The sequence below is a fragment of the Trematomus bernacchii genome, unplaced genomic scaffold (assembly GCF_902827165.1).
Source record: "Trematomus bernacchii unplaced genomic scaffold, fTreBer1.1, whole genome shotgun sequence".
NCBI classification, from domain to species: domain Eukaryota; kingdom Metazoa; phylum Chordata; class Actinopteri; order Perciformes; family Nototheniidae; genus Trematomus; species Trematomus bernacchii.
The window spans coordinates 3,775,379-3,790,474 of NW_022987840.1; the positions used below are offsets into that span (position 1 = coordinate 3,775,379).

Here is a 15,096-nt window from a genome sequence, read left to right on the forward strand (position 1 = left end):
TCCAATGTCGTCCTTTGAACAACAATAACAATTATTTAAGTACAGCTGTTCAGAGGGACTCACGTCAGGTTTGGGGCTGTCCTGGGGCACGAAGGCCACTCTGAAGTGGGTACAGAAAAGGGTCCCTGACACCCATCCTCTTCCTTCCCTGGCTGAGAGCTTCTTCCTCACCATAACAGCTCGCTGAAGAACACACTCGCCTGGAGGGGACAAACAAAGAGAGATGTGGTGCAGAGGTCACAGGATGGAAGATATGAGTAGTGTAGTTTTAGAAGTCTGATGAAATTGTGTGTTTATAGGCGGGGGCTTCTAAGGAGGATGCATAACAGGAAGTTTACAGACAGAGAAACAGCAGCATGGAGTCCACTGAGCGAGCCACGAGGACAGGGTGTAACAAACACCTTCAGCAAGTCCTCAGGACACTGAGGATGGGCAGGAAGGAGCAGGAAGAACAACAAAAACAGCATCTCATGGATACAAGTAACTCTGTTCTGAATTACATTACACCAACTTGGTTTGCTGCAAAGAAAAATGGCAAATTTGCATCCTTGTGAATTACCAAATTTCTGTCTGATTCACAATGTATACACAAAGATATTGAAGTGACTGTTATTGTTGTATATATAGGACATAATTGCATACATATTTTGTATATATATTTGTATTTTTGTATTCAGGATTGAGGGAATCGGTATTTCGATCTTTATCTGTACACACAAACTGAAAGATTGACAATAAAGTTTAGTTTGACTGACTGACTGATGTTGAACAGCTTGATTTCATAACCCTCATAACTCTTGACTGATTCAAAATCTACATAAGAAATGAATTCAGGGAAATGTATGAGAAATGTAACAATGTAATGTATTATATTGACTTAAAGGTGGGGTAGGTAAGATAGGTAAGAAACCGGCTCGAGATCGCTAGAATTTGAAAATACACAACCGGAGAAAATCTGCCACTTCCTTACAGAGCCCCTCCTCCAACACACACGAACGCGCACATGACCAATGAGGGCACGAGATAAGTTTGTGCACAGATGGAAGGCTGACAGGCAGGTAGGCCATCCAGTTATTTTAGCCAGGCCGGCTAAAATGATTGGTCGTGCTTTTTACAGTACTACGGCTTCCACAGATGACATTTTAATGGATTTTTTGTCAAAGCACTTAAGATATTCATTGCTATCGGGATGTTAAGAGCATTCCATGGAATATAACAAAAAGTGTATCTCGAGCCGGTTTCTCAAACGTACCTATCCTACCTTTAATTTAACTGGAATGATATTTGTTTTGTCACTTATACTGTGGCAAACATGTACAAATATGTACTTTATCTGTGCTTTAGTAATAATCTGTTGATTCTGTTAACTGATGGATCCTCATCATTCCTAATTAGAGAGGGAAAGGTTGAAGAAGCAACGGAAAGTGGAACACAAAAGCTTCCAAAAACAAACTTTTCACAGAGAAAATGTCTTGCACACAAACACAGATGTGCACAAACATTCTCAAGTAGAAAAAAAGGAAAACTGTTTCACCAAAACACACAAACAGCAGTGAGACAGCACATTTTTAACAGTCTCCTTCAGGAACACACAGCCTTTGCCAGATAGACTGTGGGTTTCCATGGCAACAGGATTCAGGATAAAGTAGACGTGGAGAAAAGGCCTTTTTGTCCACGACAAGAGTATTTGGCAAGGCAAATGTTTTCCTATTCCCTGAAAACATTCAAATTCACTCCACTGTGAAAATGATGTGCCGGTTCCTCACAACTGAATAAAAAAACATTTTGAGGAAACACAAAATTCCTTGACTCATGTGGAAATAACTAGCTCTGCCCAAAACTAAAAATGCCTTTTCTAATTCATGCTCTTAGCTTGAAGAACGTGTTGGTGACCACCACAGCACGAACAGAAAACACTCATTTATTCTGTGACGGAAAGAGGAAGAGGAGGCCTGACTTCCAGCACCATCATTGGCTAATTGCACAGTTTCATTCTTTGTGCGTGCCCATATGATTATTCTCCAAAACCACTCCTAAAAACCCCTAGCCCCCGGCTAAACCCCACCACACATGATCTTGAGACAGAGATTTAAGATGCTTAGCAGGGCGGTGAACACAAGTGAACCCTTGTTGAGAGCTTGTCTTGCAAAAGGACAATCTGTGGCTTTCCGTGCCTCCTTTTAATGTCTCCCCAGGGTGCAACAGAGCCGAAAACATTCCTGCAGCCAGAATGGAGAGCTCGGGGGGGGGGGCAGAGGAAGAGGAAGACAGGGAGCACAGGGCCTGTTTTCACTCTTTGGTTAGATTTAAGAAGTTAGTGTTAGCAGGTGGTTCAGCCCAGAATGAAGGTGTTTTACGAGGGTGTTGTGCTTTAATTCAATCAAATAATTTACGTGCTTCATGCAGAGCTATACAGAGAATAACAATTCATGCTGCACTAGAGCAGTTTAAGTGCACTTTTTTAACATTGACTTCAGCCAAATGATGAAATACTATACATTAAAATAATACATTTTAATTTACATTTTCTTTAATTTCCTGGTCTGGTCTGGTCTGTGACCCCGCGTGTGCCACTGTTGTTTGTGATTTTTATGGATAGCATATTTGTTTAGTGCATGATTTCTGCTGTGGGCCAACAGTTAGCAGGACTACATTAAAAACAGCAAAAACAATATAGCAGAAACAATGGTTAAGACACAAAAGAACCTTGAACATGTCAGAGAGGCAGAGTTCAGATTCCCTGTTTGCTGGAGATGTATTAATGGCCAGTGGCAGCTTTTCAGATTGAAGTTACATCAAACTCTGACGGCATTACGGAGTTGACAGCTCACCAAAATGGGTTGGAGTTTGACCAACTGGGGAGCAGAGGGTGAATAAATCAAGAGACGCCGCAGGGCAAAAGCTGCACACACATAGCTTTGTAAACTGAAACCCAGCAGTCACTGGCTTTAATTAAACGAATTGCAATAATAACATTTTGCATGCCACCACAATTTGAACCTTGCTTTTGAGAGAGCAGAGGATATGAGTTCAATTAAAAATACTGAGAAAGTGTTTGCCTAGAAGTGTTCTAGTAGAAGAACATGTGCTCTTATGAAGACCTAGTTTCGTTGTTGTTTTAAATATAGGCTGTACACACTTTGAATGCATTCATGTTTATGTTTAGCCTTTAATGTTTCAGCTGCTTCTGTTGACGTTGTGGTCACTGACTTGAATGTAAGAAGAGAGCGACCTGAAGAATCAGCCTGAGAAAATGCAGCTGAGAGAGATCTGAACCACATGCTCTCCGTCTGTGTTTTATTTGTTTGATCCACATTTGTTCCTCATTTTCAGATAGGATGCATGCAGAGCTAAACGTTTTTTCCCCCTCCTCGATCCACTGGAAAGCCGAGTACAGAGGAATAGGTTGCTTTGGTTCGAATAGATACAGCAGTTTCGGAAAACTAGCAGCTTATGAGGAAATTCTCTGTATAGGTGACAAAGAGAGAAGTCCTGCCTGGCGTCTATAATATCATTTGACACGGCACAAAAGACTGCTCAGTTTACATATTTTAGTACACAGAACCACTAACCCTCATGTCATGCAACTTCCACAAACAGACAGCAGTTTCAAAATGCAGATCACGTTTGGTAAGCTTGTCATGTAAAGCTATAATAAAAGCAAAACATGTCCAACTTTACCCTCCACTAAGCCAGTCTCTGTGGAGTTGCCCCGTCATATGCATGTACTTGCTACTAGATTATCTCCAGACAAATTGATTATCATAAATAAAAATCCCCCCACAAATATACAAATATCTGTTTTGTAATGCCATGGACACTGAACTGGAAAACATCCATTAAAAATCTAAATACAGATAATGTAATACCTTTTTGAATATCAAGATCGCAACCCAAGTGTACAAATATTGATTCTCTGGTCTCTTGTCCATCAATCAACGAGGTTTAAAGCTGATGGACAGCCTTTAATCCCACAGTAACATAAGACTATGGAGAAAGGGGGGATTGTGAAGTGGCTCTGAAGGGGGTCCTGGACTCTTGGCATTGTGTGTGAATGGACAGTAAACCCCCATCCCCCACTCGCAGCATTGAAAAGGTACTTGATCTACCTATGGCTGTCGGAGCTGTCCTGATCCGCTCGCCCCCCCGCAGGCCGGCTCGGTTTCTGCGGTCCTGTGTCCCGGTGTCACATGAGAACACCGTGGACACCGAGCACTGCCCGGTAACTACTGGGACAGCGGGACAACTTCTGCAATCATATTTATTGTGATGGAAACTTCTGAAGCAACGGAGACGGGACTCAGAGAGACACGGGGAGAGCAGGGACTTTGATGGCAAACACTGAGGGTTCATTTGGAGCTTCGGCCGGAGAATTCACAAGACATGTCATGTGCCGCGAGGCGACACAGCGGATGCCGAACCAACTCTGAAGATTTCTACCTCAGACCCATGTATTTAGCTAGTTCTGACAGAGGAATCATCATGCTGCATAACAAGATAAAACCATAACACCTCTATCAGCTGACGCCAACAGGCAGGAATAGGTTGCAGGCCTGAAGTCAGCGAGGGCAGTACAAACTGATAAACTGGGTCAAAGTTATGGGCCTAGGAAAATATTTCCCCAACATTTATGATTAAGTAATTCCAATGCTTTTTTTTGGTAATGCCAGTGGATCAAGCTAGAGACAGGCCCTTTGTTTTTGCCCTGTTAAGTTAATCTACTACAACAGCACCAGAGTGATATGAGAAGTAAAAAGGACGTTTTTACACATGATGGACGAATGACCCATCCTTTTGCAGAGTATGTGCATGAGAGAAGGCGAGAGAGTCCACAGGTGCAATGTGAGCCCTTTCCCCTCGGTGGGGTAACGCTGACTCGCCACTCCTTTGTGTCTCAAAGTGAACTTGTTCTCACAAATTGTCTCAACACTTTCTCTGCAGAGCGTGCACAAAGCCAAAGGATAGACTTCCCCGCCTGAAACCTGAATCACTTTAGAGAAAATGAAATGAATTGCTACATTTACAGCAGAGTAATGGCAAGTCATTGTAGCTCACGGGGGAGCTAATATAGGTCTCAATGGAAAAAGAGAAAACAGTCCTGACGACACACGGTTCTACTCTCTGTTGATAAAAGACAGCTGGGTTTTTAATCTGCCTGGAATGAAGGAAGGGAACAGCTAGATGGTGTTGAAGATGGAGATGAAGTTAAAAGCCAGCAGGGCGAAAACAAATGTGAAGTAAAGACAGTCGACATTTCACAGTGAAATGTTAACAGCTAAGAATAGGATCTCTTTGTGGGTGTGTGAGTGTTGTAAAGGACCAGAAGAGACTGGAAAGCATTTGATGAAAACACTCTGCTGGAAAACAAATTAAGCTGACTATGTGAACGAAAGGAAGGAAGTGTGTGTGTGTGTTAGTACGTCGCTTTGGAGTAAAGCGTCAGCTAAATGCAATGTACTGTACTGTAAAGAAGGTGTGTGAGTGAATGACTGTGTTTTGGACTGTATTGGATGTTTATAACTGTTCATGTTTGTGTAAAAGGTTAGGAGATACAATGCAATAACAGTGAAGAACTGGGGCGCAACATTTGTTTTTGTGATTTTCAGTACGTGACAAAAAGAGATAGCAGTCATGGAGAGGCAGGATGAGGCAATGCCAAGTTAGCATGTCCCTACCTCATAAACTCTTCTCTAACACGCCCACACCCTCGTTTACTCTTAATCTGCTGAAAAGTGCTGTGAGTAACTGCTGATGTGCAGCGTTAAAAGATCAGCTGCTGCAGGGTGTTGCTGACACACGACGATTAGATAACTCAGACTGCAGCGGCAGAGAATGTCTGTGCTCCCTGCTCCATCCAGCAGATTATCACCGGGTTAAGAAGGTTGACCTCTGGCTGAACTAGCTGTCTGAACTCTCTCTACAGCAGGGGGGGGGCATGTCTTTTGAAAGTAGCTGAATCTACAAGAAGGAAACTAGTCACAGTTTGTGGGTAAACACAAAGAGTGAAAGTGAGGTATACAGAAATTACAAGCCATGCCTTACAATGCACATCATGCACCTCCATGTAATGTGTACTGGTGCTGCTTAAAGAAAGTGATAAATATACTATAAATATTACTTCTTATCTTTAGTCACACACAAGAAGAAAAGTCACAATTGTCAGCGTATTTTAATTACATTCTGTTAACATCTGAGGATGCAGCAGCAAACATGCAATGGTCACACATGTATTATGAGTCAAGAAGGCAAATTAGCTCAAACAGGTCATATAACTTCTAACTGCTTAATGAAAATAAGCAGAACTCCTGTGAGCAGAACTCATTATGCAATAAATCTGTAAGATCGTTTTACCATAGCCAAACAACTGAGGCTCCCATTCCCCTTTTGTGTTCAGATTAGCTTTCTGCTTTAGATCTTTTCCCATCTCAAAGGCAAAGCACCTGCTGTGACATTCCTGCTCCAGGTGTGGCTACAAGTTTCCAACCAGAGAGAACAATGAGAGCAGCAGCTTTCTGCCTCAATGTGGATTCATCATCTGATCCTGGAGCAGCACGGCAGCTGAAGTTTGTGTTGGGAGTCGGTATATTATGTATTACTCTACGCAGTCCTGTGTCTGACTGGCTGTGATGTTCAGCTGCTAACGGTTTATTGTAGGGCTGTGCGATTATGGCAAAAATCATAATCACGATTATTTTTGTCAATAATTGATATCACGATTATTAAAAACGATTATCCATTTACTTTGAAAACATCCATTTATTGAAAAATAAAATTGGAACAGTATGTTTTTAACAGTTGATTACCCTGAACTTAAAGTATAATTCAACTGAAAAACCAATAAAAAAAAATATTAAAAAAAATAATAATTACATTTTTTTTTTTTTTTTAATAAAAATAATAATCGTTTTATTTCGATTACGTTGTTTTCGTAATCGTTGCAAGCCAAAATCGTAATCGAGATTAAAATACGATTAATTGCACAGCCCTAGTTTATTGTCACAGGATCTGGAATCATTCTTCAGTTATGTGCAGATCTGTGCACAACAGGGAGTTAGTGTGGTTTTCTCAAAAGCAGAAGTTTAGGACGTCAGAAGGGAACTGATGTATGGATCATGGTAATAGTGCTCTTTAAAAATACACATAAAAAAATATATATATAACTTTGTAGGTGTTTCTAAAGTAAGCTTATAAAAGCACAATCCTACCTGGTAGGCAGCGGAGACCGAGCACATCTCGACTCCTTGCGCTCACCCCACTCTGACTCAGCATCCTCTCCTGTTGGGAAAACAGAACAGACATTAGCATTGCTTAATCATAATTGGCTTATTCATCCTTTATTTTACACATCACTGTCTGTCCTTTATTTTATTTTATAACTATTTTTCTTTTTGTATTGCTCTTGCTCTTATTGTTATTATGTTATTATGTTGCATTGTTGGAGAAGCCTGTGACATAAGATTTTCAACTACATAATTACTCTGTAGCTATGTCAGATTGACAATAAAGAACCTTGAACCTTGTAACTGACAGTCTGTCTGTAACCGCGATATAGGAGAACTTTGGAAGAGAAAATATGTCTTAATGTAAAGCTGTAGCCTTAAATATAAGAGGCAAAATAGAAGTGGCAAAGATCTTCTCATCTGAAGAAACCAAAAGGGCATGTGCCAAAGTTGAAATGTTCAAAAGTGAGTGAAATGGCATACAGTATATTGGAAAAGTGTATTTAAATAAAGCACGTAACAACAACAATAATAACATTGTGTTCACCACAACTCACAAGAACACCCAGAACGACTAAGAAAACAGTTTTCTTTTTCAAATGGAACCATATTTGCAGACTGTTTCTTTAAAAGTGAAGAAATAGACTATAAAGAACTCACTTAACACAAGGACAGAGCCTTGCCCCCTTTGGTGTTGTTGATTAAATAGAAGTGGTGTCTGCTTCTCTGAATGCTTGTCTTGATGGACTCATTTTCAAAGCCAACCCCACAATGCTCCATGATGCTGAGTTTCCATCTTGTTGTTTGTTCCTGCTTTCTCTATAGTAGTCATGAAGTCTCACGTACTCTGGTGTGTTTTAAAAGCAAGACTCCAACCCCACTTAGCCACAGAGGTTTCTATAATCAGGCTGTGAACTTACTAGCACATATGCTTCCACTTAACTTTGCTACTAACCCCCCCCCCCCCCCTTGTGAAGGCTGTTTACATTAATCGGCCCATAACATGCCATGGCCTGCAATGTGAGAGAACGGCACAGAAATAGAGTTAAAGGGCTGGGTTGACATTAAGGAAAGCTATACATTGTAGAGCCTATAGTTTCTTTCACAATGAAACTATGAATCTGTGTTTTATTAGCAGCACCAGCCATATCACAAAGCACCGGTATGTATCGGAGTCAGCAAGGATGTGTGAACAATAACAATGAGTCGCCAGTGCTCTGCTAACAGTTCTGCAGTGCGGTGGATTCTGTGTGAGCAGCCGGCTCGTGAAAACCTGAGACTCTAAGCTTGTGGGCCCCCATAAAAAACATTTCACAAAGAGGACCTTTGCTCCTTGAAAAGGTAGTCAAATCACACGTATTCATAGCTGGTTGTTTTCTTTGTATGTGAGGGCGTCTGGCTGTGACTTTAACAAACACCCCCAAGAGTCGCCAGTTTGCAACTAATCATATCTGGATGTTATCTTGAAGTCTTAGGTTCATAGTTTTTGATATGATTGCATATGTATGAAGCAAATTCATTAGTAAAAGACTTTAAGTGTATACAAAGAGAGAAAATAAAAGTCATACTAATTTGCTGATTATTCAACTATAAGGCAATGTGAGCCATTATAAAAACAAAGAATGATTTTAATCAATTCACATATGAGCTCTAATTAATGTCATACGGGAAGGTTTGCTCTGTTTCTATGCCGTTCCTTTTGCACACTGCCAACTCCAACATCTGTAATGCAACAAGTTTGAGCCAATAGCATGGTTTTCTTCCTGACACATATTTAAATATTGTTATAGTTCTACCAATTTTACTGACCAAATTCAAAGACTGAATGCAAAACCGCCGGAGAAAAACACAACAGTAACGTTTTACAAGAGTTAGCTTCTGCTTGCCAAAGCATTGTTCATTTTCTTTTTCATCTGGTTTTAACATTTTATTATGCTTTCTTTCAGTCTCTGCATCAACACCCACAGCTGCTTTCTTTCATCCCCTTTGAAGAACATCAGAGGCAATTCAGATCTGTTTTTGTTCTAGTGTCTTAGATATGTCCTCTGAAGGTTGTGAAGCCTGACAAACTCAGGCCTCAGGGTCTTGTAAGGCAAGTGAACACACTACACAACATCGCACTACACAAGGTGAGATACTGCTGGCACCTTACTGCAGACTGCGTACATCATGTGATAACGGCTGATATGAGTGGAGCTCCCAAAATGTGATTTGTAGACACAAGTCATGTGACAGAAATATATACAGCAAATGCCCATTGGAAAAGTCAAGGCATTTATCCGTCACTTGCTAAATGTGCACGGCAGGGTGAAACAGAGATCAGGAAAATGGGAATGAGATAATGTCCAAGCAGAAACATGCCGTGCATAAGTAAGGCTGCCTGTCACACATTATTTAAAAACCACATTTCCAGGGCAGTGTTTAGCTGACATAACACTTTTGCTTTAATTGTGTGGCTTCAGCGTCCCCAATGTATTACTTTCATTGCCTCTCTTCCCCCCCCCATGCTGCCGTGCTGCCCCACTTTTGCCCTCCTCTGCTCCCTCCTTTCATCCTCAGGGAGGGGGGGCCAAGGCGTATTGCAGTTTCCATTGCTCATGGCTTTCCTTTGCTACTGCGCCCAGACTTCTGCAGTAAGTTTGCTTGTCTGGAACATTCTTCCTTTTATCTTGAACAACAACAAGCCAACGTCACAAGGAAGTTGGCATGGGAATTCAAGAGGGACAATAATAGGCACATAATAATCACTTGAAATCTATTTTAAGTGGTAGGACAACCGCTAATAAGTTAAGTTAATGAGAGTTATTTCACTACGCAAACTCTTGTGACACATAGGTTCAAGGTTCAAGGTTCTTTATTGTCAAACATACCTTGCTCAGTTGCATTTTAACAGTCTGAACAATATCATTTTAAACAAACAAGCAAACTGAATTATGGATACTTTTTGAAGTGCCGTTCCAAAACACGCGGTTGTGTTGTTAAGAGTGTCTTTCGGCTCCTACAGACATATGCTCTGCTTTGGGGCTTGTAAAATTCACATTAGCTTTACTGTTTACTGTACTGTGCTTTTATTCTCCAACATGAATGGGGACAGTCATATGATATTGTGAGCTAGCTCAGAAGTACAAAGAGGATATGAGGTAGTCTTTTCTAAATGGGGCACACTTTGAATTGTTTCCTCTTATTCCAGAAAGAATAACATGAGATGTTTTTGTCCAACGATATAAAGTGGATTGAGAAGTTTCATCATTTTCGAAGTCCTTATCTTTTCTTTAGAAGCAAACCTGCAAGGGATGTACTGTTTTTAAATTGCTATGATAGAAACAGAGGACCTGGCATTAGCTTTATTCTTGCACTGAAACTAAAACCCCAAGGGCAGAGCTAAAGGACTAAATAACTGCCTTGAAAATAATCAGCAGCGAACAGTGGAACAAGAATCTGTGGACATATACTAACTGTAGTGTATTATCAATCTAATATATAATTAGCTAATCTAGAAACGGCATTACAGCAAAAGCTACGTTTTGGCCTGAATGTGAAAAACACACAGTAAAGTAGCAGTAGTAGTAGTATAACTGATTCTGACATATAGGGGGAAATATCAATAAATTATTCATGAATTGAGAGTTCATACAGTTAATATTTAATGAGATAATTTCTGCATCACACCATATAAACCCAGCTTTTAACCCATTTCTCTGCTAAAGCCTTCCTCAATTAGCACAGCTCTTGAAGCATTCTTTTTTCTGAAACCTTGAATGAAAGGGGATATTAGGGGGCAGTGTCTTCATCCTTAATTATAACACCAGTACAGTAGATACTCAACAAGCAGATCATTACTGGTTCTTTTAACCATTATTTACTAAATGATTGTCTCATTACATATTTGACTCTTAATTATCTCCTCCTCCCCTTGCTGTACAGTGACGGCAGAGAATTACATATTTGTGTAGTTGTTGTAATGTCAGAGGGTTCAAAGGTCTTCTAAGGCCAAATAAACCAGGATAGTAGGTCAACAGTCATGCTAAAAGCTAGGTGAGGCTGTATTTACTCAAAGCATTGCTTGGAGCTATATGCTAACATCTGCATGCTATCATGCTAACTGATGTTTAGCAGGTATACTATTGATCATGGTCACCATCACATCTTGCATTTAGGCGCACTATGTTTTCTAAATAAACCGATTATAAAGTACAGCCACAGTTGTCCAGACGTTTTACAAAAGAAAATGTAATGTTAAAGGGCCCATGTCATGCTTTTCCGGTTATTACCCGTCCCCTTGTGTGTTATGAAGGTTTTTATGCATGTAAACGGTCTGCAGAGTCAAAAACCCTCAAAGTACACTCTGTAGCGAGTAAACCTCTAACACAGAAAAGACCTGTCTATGCTGCCCCAAAACGCCTCGTTGGAGATTTCTCATTTTCCATTGTTTTCTTCCTGGGTTCTGTGACGTGTGAATACCCAAATCAACAACAAATGACCGTGGATTGGTCCAAATTTGGACCAATCCACGGAGCACCTCACACACCAGGATCCCTTGGCTAACTAACAGGGAGTCCCCATTGACTTGCATAGAGCTCCCTGAACGCTGGTAATAGACGAGTTGGGATCGCGGAGAAATGCTCTCCGCAGACCCATTCTCACAGCGTTATAAACCTTTTTCTTACTCAATATCAAGCCACACTTATTGTTTTTACTTCGGCTGTGAGTGTTTGTGTGTGCTCAGGATGAGTTTCGCTTGTTCTCGCTGTATCGCCGACACGGAAACCTGTCCTTCTCCTCGCAGCAGCGGCGAGCAGCAACGAGCCTCGCAACGAGCCTCGCAACGAGCCTCGCAACGAGCCTCGCAACGAGCCTCGCAACGTCCCGACCAATCAGAGCACACTGGGCTCACACAAACAAGCCGTTTAGAACAGAGAGTGAATACCTGGTGAATACACATACTATACAGAGATGCTGTATGAGAAACCAATGTGAGTGTGGATCACATTTGAATCTATTCTAGTAGACCTCAACAATGGAAATATGATCAGTAGAAATGGCCATGACATGGGACCTTCAACCTCATTGTGGCCCTAGGTGAAAAGTCAGTGGATCACCAAAGTTATTTCGGTTTATTGGGACCAAATTTCAAAGCAATCAATCCAAAAGTGACAGATTTACTGACAAGCCTTCATGGCTATCATCCTGGTGTATAAGGAATGGGAGTATTACAAATCATCAAGTATACTAAAAAGGTACCAAAGCAGCATAAGGACCTGTTTCAATTAGCCAGCATTCACAAATCACCTCCTGTTGGATATTTCATCAATCAGTATACCGGGCGTCATTGGAGCCCTGACATATCAGTGTCTGGGCTTCTTGTTTTAAAGGACTCTGGGGTTGCGTAGTCAGACAGACCGTTCTGTGAACAAATCATATTATGTCTACAACATGCAGCGATTCTCCACAGATACATTTCTTCCTCTCTGAAGCACACTCTCTAAGCCTCTTACATTGTCACTAACAGTACATCATTGCCGATGCCAGAGTCAGCTAAACAGCTTAAGTGAACATATAATGCTTGATATTGCATTCTCAGTGCCTCATAATCATAAGTCTCTTGTATGAAATGTGGTTTGAAGTCACCTCTACTCTGACAGCTAAGGTCCCACGGGTGAGATGATCAGAACCGTTATATACACTCAAAACAGACAAAGGACCTAGCCTCTCAGCCCCTTCACTAGTGAATAGAGCCTCTGGTTAATTATCCCCCAATGCCAGATCGATACACCTCTAACGGGAACATAAATCTGCTCTGCCATTAAGAAGAGCCCATTGTTGTGCTCTGTTTAAACAGTGGAAGCCTCTGCAGCTCGGGGGCTGGCAGTGAATGTGAGGTCTGGGTCCTGTGGGAGCGGGCGTGGGTGACTGTTCTGCTTCGGCCTGCTCCTATCAGGCTTGGATCTTCAGCCACTCTGCAGAGCTCAGATGATCCCTCCTCTGGCATTTTTGCTTCTGTGGAGCTTTGTGCTGCACGCCTTTCATGCTGACTGCTTCAAAGCTGGCTGTGAGATGTAGATAGAGGGAACTCAAGGGGATGGGCACAGCCAAAATAAGCATGAATAAGCCCAGTAAACTGGCAAGATGCAGGAATGAGCATCCTTACAGTATGTAGCATGCATGTACTGATGATGTTTTTTCATTCATTTTTAAAGCTAAAATGCAAAAACATTTCCTAATTCAAGCTTCAAAATCGTGACATTTGGCTGATTCTCTTTGTCAAACGACATTCTCTTTGTCAAACGACATTCTCTTTGTCAAACGACATTTCTTAGGCTCAAACCAAGCATGTTGCAGATGTCTCCTTCAGCTTTAGGAAATTGCAATTGGCATTTGTTTGCATAACAAATAATTGAATAATCAAGAAAGGCATCCGCAAATGTAACGGTGTTCAAAAAAGGATCATTAATTGCAGCATGATCATCATTGATGGCATCCAAAATGACTTGGATATTAAACCATGATAAAGGAAGAGCAGATGAGTAATTGCAAACTGCAAAAAGCCATCTGGTCCAAATTCAGCCCAGGATTGGATTTGGTTTTCTAAAGCAGTCTCAGCACATGCTCCTGGAAGTGAAACCCACAAGAGTGTGTGGGTGGCCTGTGCATATAATCCACACAGCCTACTACTCTGCATTACCATATCTTATGCTCAGCCACATTCTCATACTTGGACACATGGGATTCCATCAGTGGGGCAATGTGATGATGTCTGTGTCTCTTTTGGAGGTAATCAAATTCAAAACTCCTCTACCTCCTTACTGCCGTCTCCATGACGACAGCCAGATGTTTCACAGTGCTCACCCCCCACTCCACATGCAAGCCTCGCCCCAGGGCAGAGAACAGAGGCATCTGTTACCGATTCCCCCTGCGGCTGCTGGAAATAACCAGCGAGACACAAAAAGCCAGGCAGCACAAAGAGCCAAGAGACTGTTCCCAAAGGAGTGAGAAACTCTGAACACTTCCATACTGTGTGTGCACATTTATCTGTGTTGTCTATCAAACTGATGAGCCCCTTCTAACCTCTATCCTCTCAGGTGCTCCAAAACTGGGTCAGTATCTTACTGATCATTCAAAATGCAAGGACTCATCTTCTGCATTTCATTATAGCACCATGTGACCTTTCAAAGCCTTCCAAGGCAATTAAAGCAGCTGAGACAGGCTACAACTGTTCAGTGCACAGGGAAGATGATTGTCTGCACCATTTGTCTGGTGTAAGACAACTTAATCCCATATGAGGAAAACCCCCTGCCACGAGAAGTGATTAAGATTCACCACCCCTTCACTGGCCTTTAATAAGGCATGAAGCCAAAGCCTGCGACATCATGTCCTCTTACAGTTACTATGCATCTCCAGAAAGAAGGAAACAGCAGCCCTATGCAGACTCTAAAACAGGACTGCAGGTTTTATACAGCCAGGCAGCAGACTACCTGAATGTACATGTATAGCTCTGCAAGATGAATGATGGCCGGTGTTTCCTACTTCCTGTCCTCTGGTGTATGATCATCGCATGACTAGTGGTGATAAGTTATAGTACTGAGAAAGCAAAATTGAGTGTTGTGAAATAAATGTATCAAATATAAACTGGAAAATCATAATCAAACTGAAAATGAAATTGGATTTCTCTTCATATTAGAGCTTTTACTAAAGTGGCAAGTCCCAAAAGAGAATATTAAAACATTATGTGCAAAAATGATGGGTTCAAAGGCTCTTCAACTGAATCCAAACCAGACATTTTCATGAACAAAAACTTAAAATTGACATCTGCTTTGAATCAGACAAAAGAAAAAGCAGGACAGGGATTCCCAAATATACCTCAGCGTATGTGACAGTA

At 41.3% G+C, this 15,096-nt stretch overlaps 1 protein-coding gene across 1 annotated transcript in view; it reads right to left on the reverse strand.

Annotated features, from left to right (window-relative positions):
- The window catches only part of mtmr11 (myotubularin related protein 11), a 34,590-nt gene that overhangs the window by 18,946 nt on the left and 548 nt on the right, over positions 1 to 15,096 (reverse strand). Inside the window, exons 2-3 of the mRNA XM_034112658.1 lie at positions 7,206 to 7,275; positions 64 to 200 (exon numbers count right to left, since the gene is read on the reverse strand). Coding sequence (XP_033968549.1) covers positions 64 to 200; positions 7,206 to 7,275 — 207 coding nt within the window. The remainder of the gene's footprint in view (positions 1 to 63; positions 201 to 7,205; positions 7,276 to 15,096) is intronic.